The sequence below is a fragment of the Diadema antillarum genome, unplaced genomic scaffold, assembly GCF_040938485.1.
Source record: "Diadema antillarum isolate AM-2024a unplaced genomic scaffold, OU_Dant_1.0 seq00000699_RagTag, whole genome shotgun sequence".
NCBI classification, from domain to species: domain Eukaryota; kingdom Metazoa; phylum Echinodermata; class Echinoidea; order Diadematoida; family Diadematidae; genus Diadema; species Diadema antillarum.
In genome coordinates, this window is record NW_027271604.1 from 140,459 (window position 1) to 164,569 (window position 24,111).

At 39.9% G+C, this 24,111-nt stretch overlaps 1 protein-coding gene across 1 annotated transcript in view; it reads right to left on the bottom strand.

The window, feature by feature from the left end:
- The window catches only part of LOC139737683 (focadhesin-like), a 62,343-nt gene that overhangs the window by 22,454 nt on the left and 15,778 nt on the right, over positions 1-24,111 (bottom strand). The window contains exons 3-18 of the mRNA XM_071648362.1: positions 21,847-22,127; positions 20,519-20,620; positions 19,784-19,991; positions 18,880-19,174; positions 17,148-17,389; positions 16,306-16,569; positions 14,926-15,123; positions 12,184-12,317; positions 10,815-11,000; positions 10,108-10,183; positions 9,525-9,659; positions 8,854-9,022; positions 7,339-7,530; positions 6,753-6,874; positions 5,948-6,040; positions 4,458-4,594 (exon numbers count right to left, since the gene is read on the bottom strand). Coding sequence (XP_071504463.1) covers positions 4,458-4,594; positions 5,948-6,040; positions 6,753-6,874; positions 7,339-7,530; positions 8,854-9,022; positions 9,525-9,659; positions 10,108-10,183; positions 10,815-11,000; positions 12,184-12,317; positions 14,926-15,123; positions 16,306-16,569; positions 17,148-17,389; positions 18,880-19,174; positions 19,784-19,991; positions 20,519-20,620; positions 21,847-22,127 — 2,834 coding nt within the window. The remainder of the gene's footprint in view (positions 1-4,457; positions 4,595-5,947; positions 6,041-6,752; positions 6,875-7,338; positions 7,531-8,853; positions 9,023-9,524; positions 9,660-10,107; positions 10,184-10,814; positions 11,001-12,183; positions 12,318-14,925; positions 15,124-16,305; positions 16,570-17,147; positions 17,390-18,879; positions 19,175-19,783; positions 19,992-20,518; positions 20,621-21,846; positions 22,128-24,111) is intronic.

Consider the following 24,111-nt stretch of genomic DNA (forward strand, 5'->3'; position numbering starts at 1 on the left):
ATATTAACAGGAGTGCCATGACGATAAACATGAAGTAAAAATATAACAATGCAGGCAGGGAATCTCCCCCAAATCAAAGTATGATACTAAATGTGTAAGAAGTACACATTCATGACCAATATCTGACATCTGTCACTAAATAAGTAACATGGAAAATAATTGTGGACAACAATAAAATAATGGAAATACAGGCCTCCAGAACTAGGAGTAATTACATGTACAAACATGGACTGTCCAATTCCGTGTGGTTGCTGCATATAAACACATACATCAAGACAAGTAGAACACTTATCAAAAGTAATTAAGAATATCAATTGTACTAAAAACAATTGTGAGTAACCTACAAAAATGTACTATGCTATGTGTACAGAGGTACCACACTGAGCAGCTAAAACAAAATAAATGAATAACCTGTGAACACAAGCAAGTTATACTCTTCAAATTTTATAAAGATGTCCTTATAACCTACACATCAGCATAATATCACATCATGATACTAATAACTTTAAAACACGATTTACGGATCAAATCACGTGAGAAAACAATTGCAATGTATGTGTCAATAGCTATAAAATAGGGCATAAAGACACCAAACAACGGGATTCTAAGCATGGGGGTAAATTACAAAATACTTTAAAAACAAAGTAATCACCTTTGAAACAAATGGGAAAACTAACAAAGGGAGCTGGGGAGGGGGGGGGGGGGGGGAGGGGGCTAGCCAGGCAGGATGGCAGCATTGGCATCCGGCACATGGGGTGCAGGGGGACAGAAGGGGTAGTCTACGTCAGCCAGTGAGAGTACATCATGGACATCATCAGGTGGGCCAACATCTGGAGGACGTGTTGTGTGTCCAACCGCAGGGCATAGGCGGTGACGGGACCATCGGGCAACGAGGTTGGGGGCATCATCGGGTGGGCGCGCTTGACCGACAAAGGCACTGATGCTTAGGGCATGTATCACGACACACAAGGGTGGGGAAGCGCTGACACAGGCATTGTCAGCTACATCGCAGTCATCGACATCAGCATTGAAGGCGACATCATGTGGGTCACCATCACCATCGTAGATGACATGGGGGACGTAGCAAGGGTAGTCAGTGATGACATCATGAACGGCACAGGAGGGGTCACCAGCACAAGCATTAGAGGTGTGTGGCAACGGGTGGAGTGCGACAACATCCATGGAATCCCAGAAGGGGTCATCTGCATCGACATCGTGCGGTCGTGGCAGGGCTGTGACATCGGGCTGTGATGTGCGAGGGCAGATCACATCATGGAGAAGGGTACTGGGAGGGGTTACAGCATCATGGTCACTACCAGCCTGCGAAGGAGCATGACCTGTGTGGTCATGGGGGTGAACACGTGGCATCGTGATCACATCAGCATCCTGACTGATGGTGGGAGGGGCGTTGTTACCACGATCTGGCGAAGTATGGTGATGTACCACAGTAGACCAACGCGCATCATCTTCCAGGTCTGGGGATACGACCGCTTTTCCACAGGCACTAGGAACATTGTCATGACTATTATCATCGTACTCGAGCACCTGTGGGGGTTGAAGCATCGTCACTGGCAGACAGGGATGGCTCATTAAGTGGAATCATCTTCAAGGGCTTCGCAACAGCAGTCGGCACCTGCACAACAGTGCGCACTGGATGAGTATCGTCAAAAGCCGGCGCATGCATATCGACGCGCATGGGATGATTATCATCGACAGCCGGAGCATGCTCAACAGTGCACGTGGGACGAAAACTGACTGCTGGTGCATTTGCACTGACACACGTGTCTCTGGCACTGTTACCTTTCAACCTTAAACCCGAAACCAGATACACGTACTGCTCATCAGAAATGTATGAGTCACTCAATGCAACACCATGATAATCAGCTTGAAAATCTGGGAATGAGAAACAAGGCTTTGGTGTTGCCATAGCAGAGTGTGACTCAGCTGAACTACCATTTATATTGGCAGAGCCATCAGGACACTCAGCGTTGTGTCCAATACGAAATGTAGCGAGAATGTCAGAGCTAGGCTCAGTAGGCACTGCAGTGCAATAACCAGAATCGGAGCCTTGCTCAGTTTCAGACAGACCTGGGCCACTTACAGAGCTATAATCAGCCACAACAAGGGTGCATACAGAGCTATGCTCAGTCAAGGAGGGGAAACTTGCAGAGCTGGGCTCAGTCATCTCCGGGGAATGCACAGTACTATATTCAGTCACATCAGGGGTATGTAGATGTACAGAGCTAGGCTCAGTCAAATCATGGGAAAGTACAGAGCTTTGCTCAGTCATGGTAGAGAAACTTACAGAGCTGGGCTCAGTTATCTCACTGGAATATACAGTGCTATATTCAGTCACATCAGGGGAATATCCAGAGCTATGCTCAGTCACAGGGGAAACTCTAGAGCTACGTTCAACTGAGTATTCAGACTGGCAAGCATGATCACAAGCAACATCACTGCACAGACTAGGCCTAGTCGAGTCAGTGGGGCTTGCTGCAATGGATTTCGAACTGGGATACTCACACTCAGTCTGTTTCTCAAGGGAGACACAACTCACATCAACGGATGAACTACATGAACCTTCCTGCACTCTAGACCCATAGCAAAAGGTTGAATCATCACTGAATATGATTTGATGTTTTGATGGGCGTACAGCGATATCATTGTTCTCCATGAATGGAGCACCGGCAATCACGTCAACATTCAAATCACTCATAACTACACCATTAAACCACAACTCTTTATCATTGTGTGTTAGCATGCAGCATGTGAGGCCAACAACATTGCCATTGGCAGTATCCTTACTAATGTAATCATATCCAGCATCCTCAATCAAAATATCGCATTCCAACATGTCTGCAAGAGACTCGCTCATCATGTCCACCTTGGAACCACTCTGCACACTTACAACAATTGCATGACTTCCTCTGTTTGCAATGAAGTAAGGTGAACTAGGAAGCTTACATCTACGGAATTCGGACTGACATCCGTGCGCCGAAGCGCTGGGGTCGTACCACTGCGTCGGTACGTGTGACCCGGGCTCGGTAGCCAACATAACTCTGTATGTGTGGGACTGAACTAAGCAACAATGTATCGGTAAGTACCTGGCGTTATCACAACACTATCTTGCTGAGCGCTGGACCTCAATATAAAGAGCGAGATTTCTCCTGATTGATGTTTGAGATGCTCTTTTGAAGTGGGTATCCTTTTTGATCCCGTAGCTGCCACCACGCCAATAAAAGGAGAAAACATCCAGCGACACCAGATACGGGTTGTAGTCAGACTTTAATCACCGAGCCCGAGTGGCTCTAAAACTATCGCCAACAGATGGCGTAACATTTTACAATCCATATAACACAATCCACATGAACAATTAATAACACTGGCGCTAGTACTTGACGTTTTTACATTTGTGGGCGACGTTTGAAATCATTTCTACATTAGTGGGCGTTTTCTACATTTGTGGGCGATGTTAAATTTTTACATTTGTGGTCGATTTTCTACATTTGTGGGCGATGTATTTTTACATTTGTGGGCATTTTTACATTTGTGGGTTTAACAGGGGGGCCTCCCAGGCCCCCCCCCCCCTCCAGATCTCGGCCGTCGACCACGCGATCGCGACGAAAATTCGCACACACATTGCCTATGATGTAATCTAAAGTACCACGAAGTTAAATTTTTAAAAAATTATCATTTATGCTTAATGATGCTAATTTATGCATAATGACGCATGAAATCAGACAATTTGGTATAAATCACTAAATAAAGCTCGAAATGGGCACATTTTTTGTGTAAATATTCTTTTTAGTGTCCTGAGCAAATATATGAGAAAAAAATTGAGCCATCTGAAAAAATTTCTTATGTATTTTATCGTTTTTTGAATTTCTTATGTATTTCTGTGTTTTTTCGACTTTATGTTTTTCATTGTTTTTTCAATGAAACTTGTCCGCGACATTGTTCCGAACAAGAAAATATGTTATTGATTGATTTTAATCAATAAAACCCAAAAATAATTATGCTTTTATGAAATTTGCCTGTAAGCACAGTTTGCATTGAAATTGTACACGAATTCACGTTTTTGAGCAATTTTTGGTCTGACATGCACGTACATATTTATGCACAACTTCGGAATCGCACGCCCGGGCATTGCAAATTTGGTGTCAAAAGATGCGGGAGACTCGAAAGAAAAAAGTCATGAAACGTCGTGGCATTAGCTTTTTGCGTTAGCGATACATCGCGCGAAACGTTGAGGGGGGGGGCCTCGGAGGCCCCCCCCCCCCGGCCCAGTTAGGGTTAAAGAAACCAAAGACGAAGTCATGACAAAGTCATCCAAAGGCTGAGTAGAGGCACCTTGACTTGCCCACTCAGTAGATATGATGGAAAAGAAACAGACTTTCCTCTATCTGCAGAATTTTGAGAGGAAAAAAAAAGAAAGAATGTACAATCTTGACACTCACATCACTTTGGTTCTCAGCTGCTCCACCAGTCTGTCCCGGGCCCACAGCCATGCCTGAGAGAGTCTCTCATTCAGCAGCTCTTCATTGGGCTCATCATGACCTCGCCTCACTTTCATTTCAATGTCCGCACGACGCCCCTGTTCATGAGGGTGGGAAAAGGAATGTAAAGTGAAGTGAATATAGAACCTTTGCTACTTGTGAACCAGAGAGATATTATTTTGTCTTTATTTTTTTTTCTTTTGGTGCACTGTGCTGGCAGAGACTGCACAATGTGCCATAAATAGATGAACAAGATCTTGCACCTAGGAGCCCATCTCTCTTTCTCTATTTCCCTTTCAGGTTTTCTCTCTCTAAAGAACATTATTACTAGGTACCTACATTCACTCACACACTTTTCTCCCCTTGCCCATGGCAACTCATTACAGTGATCTCGGGCCTGGCGGTTTTCTTTCACTATATCGAAATTTTGTTATAACTGGACAGTGAAGTACGTAATTGTATATAGATGATAATTGTTGACCTAAATTGTTGTGATGAGCATTTCATTATAACTGTATTCGTTATAATGGGAGTGCACCGTACCTCCATTCTCCTGTATACAAAAAAAAAAAAGATATGCAGCAAAAACCTATTATTATCGTTATCATTATTGCTATTATCATTATTATTATTATTATTATTATTATTATTATTATCATTATTATTATTATTATTATTATTATTATTATTATTATTATTATTATTATTATTATTATTGTTATTATTATTATCATTATTATTATTATTATTATTATTATTATTATTATTATTATTATTATTATTATTATTATTATTATTATTATTATTATCATCACCATCATCATCATTAAAAAGTACATAAAAAGAGATAAACCTGTGGTTCTCCTTTCATGAAATTGCCACAGATGAAAATGAAATAAAATTAAATCATACCAAAATTAACAAATCGTCCAATACAAAAGTCACTAGAGAGGATATGATGGCTCAAATGGTTACCATCATTACACTATCGTAAAAATGCTAGGTTATGGTTCTGTGTTTACTTTTTTTTTTCATGTTCTACACAGATTTAACTACATACTAGTGTAGAAGAGTAGTGTTCAGATTATGTAATGGTGGAGTACAAATCCAATCAGATCAAAGTACTACGAGATGAATAGGAAAATAGCTACTTAATAGTTGTGGTCCAAGAAAATTGCATACCACTTAAAATATGAAATTGATTTTTTTTCTGTATATTTTGATAGTTTCCTTTCACTTCTTCCCCAACTAGTCCCATTTGTACTTATATATTGTAACTTTGATCTCTTAATGTATTCATTCTTCTTCTTTTTTTTAAAATCAAGCCTGTATGGAGGAGGGTTAAGGATGATAGTGTGAAGATACAGCATCAAAACACACACACACACACACACATTCTTGAAATTGATGGATTTAAAAGGAGGATTGAAACAAGTAAAGTGAATAAATACCTGAATGACAGCCTGCAGGGCACCAGCCATGAAAGACACCCAGGCCTGTGGGAGTACCATGATGTAGAGCCAATCAGGCGAATCCACCGGTACCTGGGGGGGGGGGGGGGGGGGGGGGGGGGGAGAGAGACAGAGCCCTTACTGTCAAGCAGGAACCAAAGCCACTTGTCTGAACTTTTAAAAGGGAATGAAATCCAAAAGTATGTGTGATTTGAATAAAAGCAGCAATATTTGTAGAAATCATCATTGAAGTTTAAGAAAAATCTGACAATCCATCGAAAAGTTATGATACTGTTTAATTTTGGTATGGCCATAGCTGGATTAGAAGACTACAGTTTGTGATGTCATATAATATGGTCAACGACATACAGGAAATAAATACAGAATTCTATGAAATTTCTTTTTTTGATGAAAAGTACACATTCCCTTGACTTGTTACAGACATACCAATGTTACGGCTTATATTATTCCTCTGCTTTCTTAAAAAATGTATGTCAAGCGCACTTTCGTTAATGCTATGAAAGTGAAGATACATATTGTATGTTCAATTTTCTTTATATTTTCATTATATCGTAGCCCACACATCATGATATTACAAAATATGATAAACTCATCCACAATGGCTGCACAGAAACTTTAAACGTACACAACTTTTCGACAGACTGTTCAATTTTCATCAAACTATGCTAATTTAAATGAATTCTTCTGATACTGCTGCATTTCCTCAATCCACATTTATATGGAATGACCCTGGCTATGCACAAGAAACAGGCCACCACAGAGAATTAAACTTCAACATTTGTACCTCGGCAAGTCGCAGGTTGAGGGCATCCAGCCACATCTGGCTCTTGGCTGCGGAGCCCCCTCTGGCTGCCCGTGAATCCCGCTTCTTGTCCGAACCAGGCACAAACGAAAACAGTAGTCCAGCTGACAAAAGAGACAGAGCACTTCAAAGTCAGTATAAAACATAAATGTCCATGCAACAACAGTTAATCTGTTGAATTTAGATATACATGTATAAATACGATATAAATTGAATGCAACAACAAAAACATCTGAAGACCAAGCTATACACTGGCATGTGGAATATCACATAATTGGGAAGCAGTTTTAGTTTATTTTTCACTGAAAGGTATTGGTTCCACAAACAGAATTTCACCCCTGAATCAATCATTTTCAAGTCAATATTTCAAGATGCCTTTTCATCAACACTTATGAATACACTGACAATGTTCACATCTTATTTGCTTTTGCTTTTTTTTTTTTAATAGGAGTGCAGGAGTAGCAGTTTGAGTGATGGTTTTCTACAAAGTGCTGATCTGATGAAGTTCCTGGGTAAGATAAAAGCTACTGTTGTGACTGACAGAGGCCACCTGGCAGACACCCCTTACCTGAATGCCACTGCCGAAGGTTAGGCTGCTTGTTGTCCCTTTCCTTCCGGGCCACCGTAGCCGGGATGGCGGCCAAGCTCTTGGTCTCACTGCTGTCTGAGGGGCCGCGAGGCTGGCTGGGTCTGGTGAAGACGTGCCTCGGTAGGTCCGAAAGCTCGTCCGCCAGAAAGGAATGCAGCAGCGTTTTCATGCCTACGTTACGAGAAACAGAAATCAAATCTGTATTGCATCCCTCACTTTTATAGCGACACAGTCTCTCCTATTCAATGTGCTAATGAGTTGTTTTCATTATATGGAGCATGGTTTTTCCTCAATACATTTGTAACAAATAAGGCCACGTGTCTATTACTGTCACAATTATGAGCTTACCTATCTCACTCTGATCTGTATTGAAGTCAAGCATGCTAGAATTATCCTGTGATTCCCTTGGTAATAGATCATACTGATGTAACTGCCATGCTACCTCTTTGGCAGAAACCACACATGTATGCAACAACAAAAAAATACCCATAGTGAGGATTTCACAGGTGTATTCATACTTTCCTCCAGGCTAAAAGGTCAGTACGGTGCACTCCTGTTATAACAATTAAAATGTTATAACAATTAAAATGTTATAACAATTAAAATTCTGGCTACAACAAAGTAAAAATATATGTCCAAAATCATCATCTATATCTTAACATACTTGTTTGTTCAGCTACAACAAAATGTTGATCAAACAAAATAAAACTGCTGGTCCTGAGTACTTTGTTATAATAGTAGTCACCTGAATGATATACATAAAAAACAAAACAATATGCACACGAGAAGTTTATGGGTGTGTCTTGTTACAGTAAACCTTACATTGGCGGGCACATATCATTTGTTCTTTGCAACTGGAAGTTGATAGGATAGATAATAAGTCACACAAGACTTCCTTACTTCATAGAAGGTTTGGATAGCTGAGTTCATTACAACACCCATTAACGTAAAACACAATATTTTTGCGGCATGAAATTTTTGCGAATTGGCGCCGACGGCCTTTTTCGCAGCATGAAATTTTCGCGAGTTGCCTCTTACACTCAATGCGTATAGTGTAGACAAGAACTCTCACATGCATTTTAATTTTGCAAAACTTGGCTCTCGCGAAATTTGCAAAATTAAAATGCACGCAACAATTCCTCGTTTTACAGTAACCGTTTCATGTGTTTTGAAAGGTAATTTGTATAGAAAACTCCATAGCATTGTACGCACTGCCAAAAGTCCCTGCCACAGACATGGTTAAATTGCACTGGCAAACCTTCCACCCCTCCAGCTGAAGTACCTTCACAGGATTACCAGTCCTTGTGTGTGTGCTCTCTCCCAATGCATTTTGGACATAGTGTTCTTGACATGCTAAAAGTCAAGTATGAATGGGGCGTGCCCTGGCACTAAACAAACAAGGCCTTTACCTAGCACAGGACACTGTGTCCTTAACAGGCTAAAAGTCAAACGTGAATGGGGTGTGCCCTGGCACTAAAAGAACAAGGCTGTTACCTGGCACGGCATCTTGGGACACCCAGTCCAGGAGCCTGACGACACAGCTCCCCGGGACCGACAGATCTTCCTCCTCCGCGTCATCTTCCTCCTCTTCTCCCCTCGCTTCTCGTGCGTCTCTCATCCTCTGCCTCTCCTGGTCCCTCTTCAACTTCACGTCATTGGTAACCTTACAGAAATTGTCATTTTTTCAAAAAAACATTTTAAAAAATTTTGGTTTTTTGTAGCTGAAGTGGCCGTTTCCCTTGCACTGTTACATCAATACAACTCCAAATATTACATATTCATCAGCATGATATCACAAGGATGTATCAAAAAGCTTTCTATTCCATTTAAAAGTGCAGCCTGGTTTAAAACCTGTGATTATGTCATCATGAAGTCCTTTGCACAATATCAATAAAATGAATGTTGAGATCTATTCCAGCAACAAACTTACAGTACATTGACAATGAGAGCATGCTAGTAACGTATTGTTAACACAACAATCTCATAAAAACAATGATATTATTGAGAGAGAGCATTTGTTCATATGCAATTACTCTCCACACGTGGGTGGGAATACTCTAGACTCTAACCAGTATTAAAAAGGCACCTGAGCTTGCTATAAGAGTTAACAGCAAGAGGATTTTTGTAAAGAATGATCGAAAAATGATTTGTCGCTCATTGCTTACCTGTTTTGGCAAGTAGTTGATGTCAAAGTCCCCAAGATTGTATCCTGCCAGAGCCTCCAGGGCTGCCGACACGACCCTGGTATCCTCATGGTGTAGGTAGGTGCACAGATTTTTTAGCACGTGCCTGGACAGAACCTGACAGGCGCATACATCATGTGGACAGAGGAGGTGAAGTAGAAGAATACACTTATAACTGTCCTCACATTTGCCCCAAATTTTCTTACATAAGTGCATTGTCATCTTGATCCTGGTTTTGTGAAATAAAACCAAAACTTTGGTGAAATGCACTTACAGTAAAAAATTCACAAATTTGACCATTACCTTTGACTGGCAAGCTTTTTTCAATAATCAAAAGAAACAACAACGAACTCTAGGCGCATGACTGCCTTGTCATATATCATTTTTTAGGGCAAGTCAGATGCCCAAATTCTGATTATATCCATACGTTTTTTAAATTACTGTACATATCACACAGCCCTTAGTAGAGAAGTACATTGTATACAAGAACAAACCTCTGCCTATATTTGGTTATCAATTTTATGAATACTACACAACACTATCAAGAGAAAAAAAATGGCAGTACCGTGTATCTATCCATGTCAACAGGAAATTCAGGCACAAGGCCAAGCAACTCGCACCACTTGGCGACTACCAGTGGCCTGCAAGAAAGATAAAACATGATTTTTTTTTTTTATTACAATCATTGATTATAGACATGGTGGGATGAATTTGAGTGTTGGAACACACCAAAACAAGAGCATATATACTGACTTTTCTACAGAACCTACAATTATGTTTCACATCATGTGACCCCGACATCACTACCGACATTCATGCATTATTCAAACAGCAGACATCAAGGTCTCTTTCCTAATGCTGTCCTGCTCTTTCTTAGACTAATTCCCTCTTTGTTTATCACCCATTTGCACTTTCAAATTGATTATAAGTATAATCTAAACTTCTTCATACTGACTGCAAAATTGCTCGCAGTAAACTAAAAAGTTATGCCGACGGAAGAATTTCATGCATTTGAATAATTACGCAGTACCCGCTGCATGCGATAAGGATTAGAACCACCATTCGCTGACGGGTGGAAGCTCGGTGGTCTAGTGGATGCCTGTCTTAGGTCGTAGGTTCAAATCCTGCTTGAGTATGTACGCACACAATTTTTTTGTCATGGCTACTACTAAAACACTGATCAATTCAGTGCTTATCTACGTCGATGTAGGGAGTGTCATTTGGTGCAGGTTGCTGAACATCTAGTGCAAAATGTATAGCCTTGAAACAAACCTCTGATCCCTCTGAAACTGATCGTGTAACATGCTGATGACGGATACAACGTCCACAACCTCCTCTTTCACAAGGGCAATGAGCGCATCCAAGGCCAAGCAGACGGCTGGCGTGCCCTGCGGGCCGGTGGCTTTCTTGAGAATCTTCGACAAGATGGGCACCAAGTCTTTCCCGCGTGTCTCTGGCCTATGGTGGCAGACGTGACAAAGGGAAAGATGGCGACATAGTGGTCACTGCATTTACAGGCAGACCGAGATTCCCTTTTAAAAGTAAGCTATCCATTACTCAATCCTAACATTAAGATAATGATAGAAATATGATAAAGGTATATTCAATGATGGTAAATTATGCAAAAGTCTGGGCTAGGGAAAGCACAGTTGGAACAACAAATTACTATCTAATATGGCCTTGTATATTAAGTTCCTTCAAAATGAAATCACTAAAAAGTATTCGAAGTATTTACTTATGACTTTACAAAACACAAAACAGACTGCGTACTAGGTATATATAACAAGTGCATGCATATGTGGTATATCTGTCCTCTTTGTGTGTTCAGTCATTCAAGCAAAACATGATTTTCTACTCAGAAAATACTGCTCTCCTTCAGATAATCACTGTGCGTATGCGGCCTCATCCCAGTGAAGGCGATGTTTACCAAAACATACACAAAGATATGTAAGATTCCATCTCAGTCATCAATGGCATATCATCTACTGCCACCTAGCTTTAATTATTTTTTTCTCTCTCTCTTCTTCCTGGTCTCTCTTGACTTCTCTTTTTCTCTCTTCACATACACCATGCAATCTGTTCTCCCTTCACAACTATGAACTGATGATAAAAATCAAATGCACAGAACTTTACAGCATCTACAAGATAAATTAGATAAATTAACAAAATGCATTTTTAATCTGACAATACCTTAAAAAGCTCTGAGTTTTTAAAGTTTTGGTTACTTCCATTAGTTGCCTTGACTCAACGGAAACTTTACAATGTGTGATATTATGGTAGTGAAGCAATATAAAGAAACAGAAAAGAAATTTCACAAAGATCACTCTTCCAAAACATTGAACAAGCTGTTGACCTGATTCTTCCAGCAATATTTGCCTATCAGTGGACATGCCTCCGTAAAGGTGAATGGAATGTGTACTATCTTAAAGAAATGATGCTGTATGAAACCCCTTTCGCATTGTCCTTTTAGTATTTCACTACTGTGATAGAGAGCGTGGCACATGGAATGAAAAAGAAATTGCTAAGAGAGGAATTCCACCAGTAGTGGAGTTTCTAAGCTAATACTGTGCATCTGCAAATTTGGGAGGATTTTAGGGAAGCTGTAAAAAAAAATGTGAAATATTTGAAACATATTGCATACCTCCGTTGGCAGACCCTACACACAGACTGTGCTATGGCAAGTGATATTTCATTGACTCCAAGAGTTTTGTTGATGGTGTCGAGGTGCTCCACCCATTTGGTCAGGTATTGTAGGAGAACATGGAACACAGGCTCCTACAAAAGAAAAAATTGGAGAAAGTAGCATTAACAGCATTATTTACATTTTGCTGATGAAACAAAAACCAAGCTTTAATGCTTCAAAATAGTTCTAAAATGTGAGTTAGGGATTGAAACAATGAATGTAAAAATACTTATCTGTGTAAGTAATATTAAGTATTGTTAAATAAACAAAATGTCAACAATAGTTATAATGAAACTGCTTCTAGAATAAACCGTTTACAGTTGTAGTTTATTGAGAAAACAGTGATAGATCCTTATATTTCAGGCTCTTTGCAAAGTGTATATATGGTAGGACGTTTTGTGATACAACTGACCTATGCGTATATATGCATCAAATGTGATAACTCAAACTTTCTAAAATCTAGTAGTTGGGCTAGTATATATAGCACATACAAGGAATATGACATGTCATCCTACAAAAGTTTGAACAATGAGAGCGCTGGCAATGAAAACTTTTGTTACCCAGAATAACTCCCCATAAACCTCCATAGCAAGTTTGAATAAAATCTGACAAGAAATGTGGCTTATACAGCATATACAAGAAATGTGACATGGCCTCCAAGTCGGAACACTGAGGGCGCCGTCACCACAAACTGTTGTGTCCTTCATGTAGAATGACCACCCATACACCTCTTTAGCAAGTCTGAGTAAAATCCAGTAACAATCAAGTTATTGCCTAAATAAGCATGCATTTTTGCAAATTTTGACATGATCAGGGTGACCTTTGACCCTGTAAAAGGTGGAACAGTGAGGGCAGCAATATCAATAGGTGTAGGTGTATAGATTTCACTGTGATACATTTACATACCAAATTTGAAAAAAAAACTGTCAAGAAACAAGGCCAGCGTCGCACACACAAGCAGACCTTGTTAAATTTACCTTTTCATGTATAAAGATGCTACAAGAGAAAACTAGACATATCGCTACGGCTACTGATATGCCTCCGCCATAATGCATGGTTCTCCTAATAGGTATATAGTACAATGTCTTGACAATGTGTGATGACAGTTTCACACAACTGGCAAAATATTAAAAGGACAGGTTTGAAACAAATGTGCTGAATGTTCACTTTCCTAGAACTAGGTTCAATTGGATGAATGATTAAAATGTCAGAGTGCAGGTATTTGGGGAACTGATGATTTTTACTTGACTTTTGACCCTTTTATAAGTTTATGCATTAAGTAATTTTCAAGGTATTGAGGAAAAGTATAATTTCAGTATCAAATGGGAAAATAGCATTATCTAAACCTGGCCTTTGACCTTTGACCTCACAGTTCCAAAGAGAATCACTGTTAGGTTGAACATGCATAAATATGTAAGTTTCATGATGATACCTGGAGTTACTTTCGAGATATGGAGGAAAAAGTGCAATTTAGCACTTTCACTTGACCTTTGACCTTTGACCTTTTGGCAAGAAACTTCCCCAAAAATATATATTGGGTAATACATGCCATACATCAAGTTTTTAAAAAAAAAAACCTTCAGGCATATTGCATTCTAAGGAAAGTAGTGATATTTTGAGGAGTTGACCTTGACCTTTGACCCCCTGACCTTTGACCCACGACCCCAACTTCCCTAGATAATCACTGCCCATCAGTACAAGCATATATACTAAGTTCCATGAAGATACCTTGAACCATTTGCGAGATATGGAGAAAAACATGAAATTTCAATTTTTTTTTTCACAAAATAACCTGTGACCTTTGACCTTTGACCCTGTGACCCTAAAATCCACACAAAGTATTATCCCCCAAGGATATACCCTCATACCAAGTTTGATGTAAAACCACCACACGGTTCTTGAGATATCGACAAAAACAAAACGGGACGGACGGACGTACGGACGTACGTACAGACGTACGTACGGACGGACGGACGGACGGACGGACGGACGGACGACCCGAAAACATAATGCCTCCGGCCACTTCGTTGCGGAGGCATAAAAACAATATAGGCATCTTCATTTCACTATAATGCACCTTTTTGCCAAATTTGAAGAAAATCTGATAAGAAATGTGCATAAAAAATATGCATGCCCATAATTTTTAATGGCTACTAATAAAACAATGATTATTTTGGTACATATTTTATGATGATGTATTCGTCAATCAGTAGCAAACAAAGCACAGCTTTTCAGTTCCCTGCAAGAAACAGAGCATGGCCACATATGAATTAGAAAGAGTTAGTCCAAAGATAATATAGCCATGGTCTATTACTTGCCAACTGATGTGAAAGCTTGTGTTAATCAATATCATTCAAGAATTCCTAAAGTGCCCGAAACCACCCATCCATTAAAAAAAAAATAGTTTTATGCTTCACCATTTTTTGTTTTCATATAGAATATAAAACTATGAAATTCAAAAGAGGTTAAAGGTCGACAAAAGTATATCAGAATTACTTCCGAGACTCACAAGTCTCTTGGTTAAGTCTCAGTAGGCCCTCAAATAAATGTAACTTATAAAAGACAAAAATACACATGCAGTGAGCTATTTCAAATCTTTTAGAAAGTTGTCAAAATAATGAGAGCAATAATGCTATACCTTCCACGGAACCATAGACCATTATACACAGAATCTTCAGTCGCTAAAGGTTTAATTTTCACCTGCCGTTCCCACAAGTCTGTAAGGAGATGCAGCATCTTGGGACCGAGATCCTCTGCTGCTATCAGACGGAGAACCCTGTTTGTGATGAATCGATGACAGGCCAGGCGGGGAAGATGCCTCATGAAAGAATCTCCATCAGCAAAGTAGTACTTCATTCTCCCAATGCAGTTCATGGCAAGAAACACAGTTTTGTGGGCCTGCAAGCATGCGACAAGGGCGCCAGACATTCATTTTTGAATTAGTGATCGCACATACACCATGACATCAGCATTCACAAGTCTACTCGGAAGTAGGAGCAGGGAGGTGCTAGGTAGGAGATACAACTCTCATTGTCACAGCGATGAGATGAAATAATAAAGAACAAAAAAGATGCACAACATTACTGAAAAGCTGGGAGTCATAATGCACTTTGCAGTGGCGGATTCAGAGGGGGACGCACAGGGCGCGCGCCTCCTCTTTATGTTTGGTAAAAACAAAAGAAATAAAAAGAAAAAAAGGGGGGTGCGTGTGCCTCCCTTTAAGGAATTCCTAGATCAGCCCGTGCTTTGTGCATGTTTTGCAGACGGAAACAAGTCTCCAAATAGGGTCTGTACGACTACCATCTTGACAAACCTCAGATTGGTACAAATTAGTTATTTCTAAACCATTGCAGCTTTTTATTAGGATTGTGCACACTAGATATACCACCTGAGAGAGGCCCACAAGGTAAAATGTTAATATATCACATGTAAAAATATCGATATTGACCCTGTGTATAAATGTGAGGGAGCAAAGAGCATACATATCACATTTGCGATGCATAAAGTCCTTTTTAACCTGGAATCTGCTTAACATCTTGGGAGCTCTAGGGTTGCAAATGCTCTCTGGTGCTAGCCCAGATTTATCTTTTCAAGACAGTGAATGAGGTGTAATCCAAGGGTAGATATCTTTGGCCACATTTATAGGGAAGCTTCCCTACAGACTGACTCACTTGCAAGTTTCTTCAGGTTCAGGGTGTTGTCCATTTTGGGCATGCCATGGTGTTTAGAATATTGCATTTTTTTGTAAGACGTTGAGCAAAAATCCCAGCATGTCCCTGTGACTCACTAGATAACCCCTCATGGACTACCCTGAGCTAGATAGGTTGAGTGCCATTACTTATCACTATTCTTTTCTCCTATAAAGGGAAATGTTTTGTGGATACAGGCATGTCTAAAAGAGCCTTTACCGCATCTTTTGCTTTGCTTTTTTTTTAAAACTCTTCTGGCAAAGAAGAATTCCCTTTGTTTGACAGACACACAAGCTCCTAGGATGATTTGAGAGGGTAACAAGCTATACAGCAGAGTGACGAAAGCACACAATACAGAGACGACGTGGACTCCGTCTTTCGACACACATACCAGTGGTGGACGTCTTGTGGCAATGCTAACCACCAGAGTGCTAGCTGGTTTCATCAGCTCACACTCAAACGAGTACATGATGGCCACTGCAACGGGAATCACGCGACTCCAGCTCTCTTCGCCTTCATCCCCTGCTTGTACTCTGGCCTGCTGGCAGCGCAGCCACTGTCGAGCCTTGTCGATGTTGGACAAGACCACTCTGGTCAGTCGTTCGGTAGCCACAAGGGCCGTGTGCCATGAATGCAAGTGTGGCATGGCTGGTTCCTGGAATGGTAAAGAAATATTACTCAGTCAGTTCAATCCCACGATCAGAGAGTTGCACAGAAGAATGTCACACACAAATTGATCGTCCCACATATGTCTGGTTAAGTGTGTGGACATGCGGAGGGTTAAATAACTACAAAATGCTTGCTACCACAGATTCTGTGAACATGGCTGGTTATCCAACATGGAAATTACTGTAAAGCAAGAAATTTTACCAAATTGGAGCCTACAGTCTTTTTCGCAGCATTAAATTTTTGCAAACTGCTGCTGGCATTCAATGCACATAGTGTAGAAACAACTTCGCATGTATTTCAATTTTAGGGATCTTGGCTCTCTCGTAATTCATGAATTAAAATGCACATGAACATTTCTGGTTTTGCAGTATGACTTTAAAACTAGACTACACACACAACTTTTCAGCAAAGAAACTGAAAAAACAAAAATTTGATAAAAGTACTTTGAGTATGAAAACTTTGCTGTTACTCTTCCTGGTTTTTTGTTTGTTTGTTTGTTTCGTATTTGTTTTTGTTTTTTTATCATTTCCAGCTCTTTGCAGTGGATGTGATCCAAATTCTCACCCGATCCCTCCGGCAGTCAACAACAGACGATTCATTTTCTTGGGGCATCTGATCGTTGGCGATCCACTGAACAAAGTCTGTGGCCACTTTTATATTTCCCATCCTCTGTCCTGCTTCCATTGACTTCATCTCAATGTCTGACTTCACATACATAGATGACAACACTTGAGTCAGAGGCCATAGCAGCAGTTTCCAGTTCTCCGTCCCCCAAGCTCCAGTCAACTGCTTCTGCAACATCAGCACTGCATTCGGACGTTCCCAAAATAGACAGTTTTGACAAAGAAATATGACAAGTTTTCATGTACAATGTATGAAGTTTTGCAAATAATGCTACCTATCTGAATAATACTAAATGAAAATGAAACAATTTCTTCTACATATTTTTATGAGATTCAAATAGAAACAATAATTTCATAAGGCATTACACTTTTCAAGGCAACTGCCAGATTGTGTCTTGCCACTTGGGACAATTCAGGCTGCATGTTTGAATGTTAGATTCATAGATAAATGGAAAAGAAATCAAAAGTAGTATTGAGAAGTGCAGAAAGAGGTATCAGCCATATATTGTACAGTTGCCAAAAAGAATCATCTTATGTAAATTTCCATCACAAAATTATCTAATGATTATGATATCAAACAATGGTGGGGGAAATCTTGAGGGAAATATCATATTGTAGACAGACAGGGCAAATCTGTCACCCAAGTTTTGTTGCCATTTGAGTATCAGCTGCAGAGTCATTTGTCATGCCAGAAAGACAGTATTGAATGTAAACTTTGACCTGTGACCCTTCAAAGTAACATAACATGAATATCCCTAAAGTACAGCTCTGATCAAAGTTTGGTGGCAAATGGAGTAGCAGTTGGAATACATATCTGTCACAAGAGACCTGAAGGCAAAATTCAACAATTGTCACAAGGGAATTACCAACACCGAAAGTCTGTTTTCACCCACAGCCCTGTCTTTACAAGAGAGATTAAAAAAAAAAATGCAAAAATTTCTGATAACTCACTTTTCAGTTAAAGGTAATATCTCAAGGTATCAAAGTGTTGATTTAAAAAGAAAGAAATAGGCATTATACACTACACAAGAGATGCTGTTTGCTACATAGGCATGGGCTTACAGGGAGGGTCTCAAATTATTCCAAGCATCTTTTGATTTATGTGGAAAAAAATGCACTGACATAATTTCAAATTCAAATTCTTCAGGCCCACGTTGCAGAGAGTCAGAGGGAAGATGGCTCATGATTAAAAATTCCATTCCTAAACATGTTTGCAACTGAGCTCAGCTTGGCCAGTCGAAAGCACTATGCCAATCTAGTCGGTATACAACATAGATTAGAAAATGCCCGGCAATGTTTGATTTATAACTCAATATATGATGTGCTTGTAGGAGCTACGCTGCTTCTGAAAGGCCATGCACTGAAAGGCCATGCACGGAGTAAGCTTGTAACGAGGGCTCGGTACCTGTACCAGTGGTACCTGTATTTCTTCCCAGCGTTGTTTTGGATTTGTTAATGCTTCATTGTGTAGATACATGTATTCTTAAAACACCAGACATTTACCCCTATTACGTTATGCTTTGATGTGTTAGGTGGAGCCTTGTTATGTATGAATCCTTTTAAATTTTTTATTTTTTTTTTTTGGGGGGGGGGGGGGTCTTGCTCAGATTTTGCAACATAGTTTTATAGTAGCTACACTTGCACACACACAGATGGGAGATCACCCCACTTACGCAAGTCAAGGAGGTAGTGCTGCTCACGCACAGAGCTGCCAAGAAACAGATCTCCTACCAAACAGATCATGACGCCGTCTCCACACCGCAAGCCTCGATGGCAAGCCCTCGACAGGTGGCTGAGCACGCTGCTCATGTCCATACCTTTCCCCCGCAGGCACTGGGCTAGGCAGAGGGAGTGGTGGAACAAGTGCCTCAGAAGATTATCGTCAACGGACCGAGGCCTGGAAGCCACGATCTCCATGACAACGCTCACCATATGCACCGCCTCGAGAATTGCTGCTTCTGTGTCGGTCTATAGAGGACAATAATTGGTGAAGTATGAATTTTAAGGCAATCTTTTATGCATACTTGATGAAACCTTGGTTACACTTCACATACCTGGAGGGTGTTTCATAAAGCTGCTCGTAAAGTTACGAACAACTTACGAGCAACTGGTGATCAGTTCTTGTGCTGAATTATGGAAATTCTGATATGTATAGCACATCAGAACTGATCATCAGTCGCTCATAAGTTGTTCGTAACTTTACGAACAGCTTTATGAAACAGGGCCCAGAAATTTCTCTTGCATATCAGTGTCTCTTTCAGGTTGAGAATTTTCACAACTTTTTCAAAGATTTCCTACGGCAAAACTTCTCCAGATCACAAACAGAGATTGTCTTTCACAAATTCCGCAGCATCAGGACTGTAACTTCTGGAACATTATGTCATGCAAAAATATTCGCACAAGCTTCTGGTTGCGCGAAATGTGTGAAATTTCCACACTGCAAAAATTTAACTTTTACAGTATTCCATGCATATATATCACCTGTTGCTACTAATACAGTATAAATAATACAAAGTACACATCAAATTCAAGGGCATTATACATGGAGATTACTGGGTTTTGTTTTGTTTTTCTAACCTGAACACAGGAGAGGAATGCCAGGAGATATCTTACAACCTCCTGGGGAAAGAGGGATCCTGGTGGGGTGGAGCTGGGTCCAGAGCAGGCCTCTTGTAGGCATGTCATCAGGAGCATGCGAAATGACCCTGTCCTTGGATTAACATTTGGCTCTAATAACACACTCTGGAGAAACGGTTTCAGCATGTACAACACTTCAACATTCAACCTGCATAAAAAACAAACAAACAACAAAACAAAACCCTTATATATGTCAGGAAATCTTACACAAAAGTAATGCACTTCACATATCACTCACAAATTTTTCAAACAGTTACACTGTAAACATTGCATAATTGGGCACCACTTAATTGAGTAGTCTCATATATAAAATTATGGTTAGACTGGTGGAAATCTTCCACACAAACCTCATCTATTATCATTGTTTCCAACATAAAGTCTTTTAAATGAGTGTAAATATCACAAATTTACGAAACTGTGAGGTATCTTTGATCAGAAGAGTGCATTTCAAAACATACCACAAAATGACCTGTGACCTTTTGTGGATCTTATGATGCAAGGTCAAACAATACAGACATACATTTCTTCATTTGTTTCTATAAGGTAAGTTTGTCACTGAAATGACCCACAATTAACCTGTTCCATACTGAATTCTGAAATCCCCATAGACTTGATGCACAGGCCACTAGGTTTACATGTGAAATGGGTTAACAAGGGTAACAATTACTACTTCACCTGTCGTCTTCTTGTGACAGCAAGGCACGGACCTCTGAGAGTAGACATGGCCAGCACTCCGGTCTGCTGCGGAGCATGGAGATGAAAGGATGGGGCGGCTTCCTACAGGAATGGGCAGACGGGATGAAGAGATACAACACTGATATTTCCCTTTCTGCTACACTAGAAATCGCATTGCACAGAGTGTTCGATCCAACATACAAACAGAGCTCCACATGAAACCATTTCTGTACCAACAGAGTACCAAAGTGATGATGTCACAGTCTTTTGTTATAGTTTGGGTTGGAACCAGGTGCAAGCACAGTTATTAACAACAAAGGTGAGGTTGTTTAGAAACCAGTTTTCATGGAGACATCACACTTTGGTTACCTATTCTCCCAATAACATGAAACTACATTTGCTCTGGTACAATCCTGTTGTGTGTAGACATTTCCACTCACAACATAAGCTTCATCCCTTTGGTATTGGTAGTCAATATGACCTGGGCCCTGTTTTATGAAGAGTTAAAATTGATTATATAGTTGATTTCAACTGTAAGTCTATGGCAGCCTGTGTGATGAGGAAATTTAAACTCGATTTTATCTCTTGATAAAACGGGACCCTGTACTTTTATCTTACAAAGTCCTGTGTAAATTGGTTGACATAATGTTTATCTTAGGAACCTTTTGCTGTTGTTGTCATTGTTGTTGTAACTGCCTTATTTACATACTTTGTTGTTTTTTTTGTAAACCCTAATTCTTCTCCTCTAAAGTCCAAGCTCATATCAAATTTCTTAGCGTTGATCATATTGCCAGGACTATTAACCAAGGTGATAATACTACACCTCAACAAATTCGTATCTTTGGCTAAGGGAAAATTACTGTGTAGGAAACAATTACCGGTAATGTCAAACGTGACAAAAGAGACAATGCAGGTGGTCTTCTGATTCCTCTGTGTGTTGCAATGCATGACAAAAACACTACAATTACACACAATCTATGTGCACAGGCATACAATACTCAAAGTGGTCAAAGAACTGCTGATAAATTAGGCATGTGTTTGCATATGTAGCCTCATCATAACGCTGACTGTCATCTCCCAATCATTTGAAAGGCCTCTCCTGAAGAATGATTTTACACTTGGAATGACTGTAGATATTGAAAACAGTCATATTCAATTATTGTTTGATTAACATGCTTAAATTTGTCAGGCAATCTGGCAACCTGAACCATCAGCCCTTGTTCCTTCACAGCATTGGCTCAAAAAGGCCAGCTCACTGCTAAGATATAGGATGAGGTTGCTTCCACTAGAACTGCGATAGAAAGCACACGGTGACTAATATTACTAACCTCATAGAATAGTACTGTTGAGATGTGGGGACTATCTCCCCTCCTGCACCCATCAGGCAGTAGACCGCACGCTTCACAACCATCAGCAGCATGTCGCTCACTGTGCCCACAATGGGCGGCATGCTATTGCACACTGGCAGAAGGTTGATTAGGTTGGTGAGCAGGTACTCGTAGGCTAGGATTCCATCGTCACACAGTTCAAAGAGGCAGTGGGCACAGAGAGAGCTGATAGAAGGCGTTCCATCTCGACACATACCCCACAGCAGCTCAAGCTCATCGATCTAGTTTGTAATAAAGGTTAAAAAAAAATGGTGGCAAAAACACACTGGGGAAAGCAAGAGTTCATCAAACCTTTTCTAAATCTACCTTATTCTAACCCATCAACTCTTGATAAATGACAAAAAACAAATCGAAACCAAAAAAACAAAACCAAAGCCCAACCCAAATCAACATGCAAACAAACTTCATCCCTCTCATCCCCAAAACTTAACCCGTTGAGGACAGGCTGATTTTGTTACAACAGGCATTTCCCATAGACATTAGTATACTCTGTATTAGTATTAGTATACCCGGGACTCCTCCTTTTTCATGGGTTAATAAGACACATCTTACACCAAAAATCTAAAATTATACATACAGAGTGAGTGCTATATTTCACATTGCATGAGGAGACAGCATTGTGTGTGACTGACGTAAGAAGGGCTGCACATAAGTTACTTAAATTGTCAAGATAAAAACCCTAGCAACAGCACCTGTGAAGACTCTTTGACAAAGTTATTTGGAATGTACTACCTATTTTTGATGGAAATAACAAAAATGATGATAATATTATAATAATAGGAATGATAATAATGATATCAATTATATTAATTCATTCTCAGAGTTGCTTTTCCATTATCGGCACTGCTCTTCTAATGGACTCTGCTATTGTCATTGCTCTAGACTTTTACCAGAAGGCCCCTTTCACATCTTGGTCAAAATGGTAGATTACTATTAAAGCATGTTTCCTGCTAACGTAAAAATGTTCGTAGTACATTAATTTTCACGTTTTTCATGCAACTTCTGGCTAGCAAAAATTCTAAAATCTGCAAAAATATGTTCAAAATTTTCTCTGCATATTGTAAAATGGGTTGACAATTGTGCAGCACAAATTCAAGAACATGTTTCTGACCCACTCAGCATGAAAAATTAGTCACACAAAAATATGGATGTTTACAGTATCACTATTATGTTCAGTCTCCAGATCAAGGCATTAATGACATGTGCTATAACATGGAAATTTTTGTGCGATGTGAAGCTAGCATGAAAATAAAAGTGCGCATATATTTTTGCTCGCTATATGTAATATGATTCTAGATTTTGATCCTGCAGAAATAAAAAATATGCAAAATTCATCTCACCCGGCAATGCATGAAAAATCACTCACACAAAAATTTCTGCTTTTACAGTATAGATCTGGTAAATGTTCACATCAGAAATCAAGTACTGTTCTCAGATACAAAAAGAAATCAGAGCAGTGTGTCAACACAACACAGAACACTGAGTAAACAAGGCAATATCAAAGTTCTAAACGAGACATGAAACTCGTCACACTGACGAGTGAGGTGATACGCCTGGGGTCATCAGATGTCGGTCATCTTCTGTGATCGACAAAGAAAAGAATGTGATATAGGCACCTTGAAGTTATATTGAGCGTGCATGCAAAACGGTTTCTCTAACCACTCGGCCACGGGACATCCACGGAAATGGTAAGGCCAAAAAAAATGTATAGATATTACAGGGGGAAAAAGTCAATGCCCACTCAACAATCGTGGCCGCGTGAACATGTATTGCATTGCTAGACGGAAATGTGGCCTTGTAACGGCTGATGTCGCTGTGTCATTTCTGACAATTTCGGAAAAATACGTCCCGCAGACATAAAACCTATAATCGGCTGATTTTGATACCTTGCCTTTAATCACAATTTTCAGTGTGATGACGTCATCAAAGTACAAAACAATGACATGGACTTGAAAGACAATTGCTCAAAGTACAACACCTCCGTTGTCGTCATTACATACTATGATCGGTTTGACAGAGTCAGGATGCAACATTTTGCAGCAGTCGAAGCAATGTGGTCTCCAACACAAAACAGAGGGATATTGTGTGTGTGTGTGTGTGTGTGTGTGTGTGTATAGGTGCGTTTATATACGAACGTAATTTCTACATGGACGAATGTGTAATACACCATTGAAGAAAAAAAAAAGTAAAATAGCTAGGTATTTT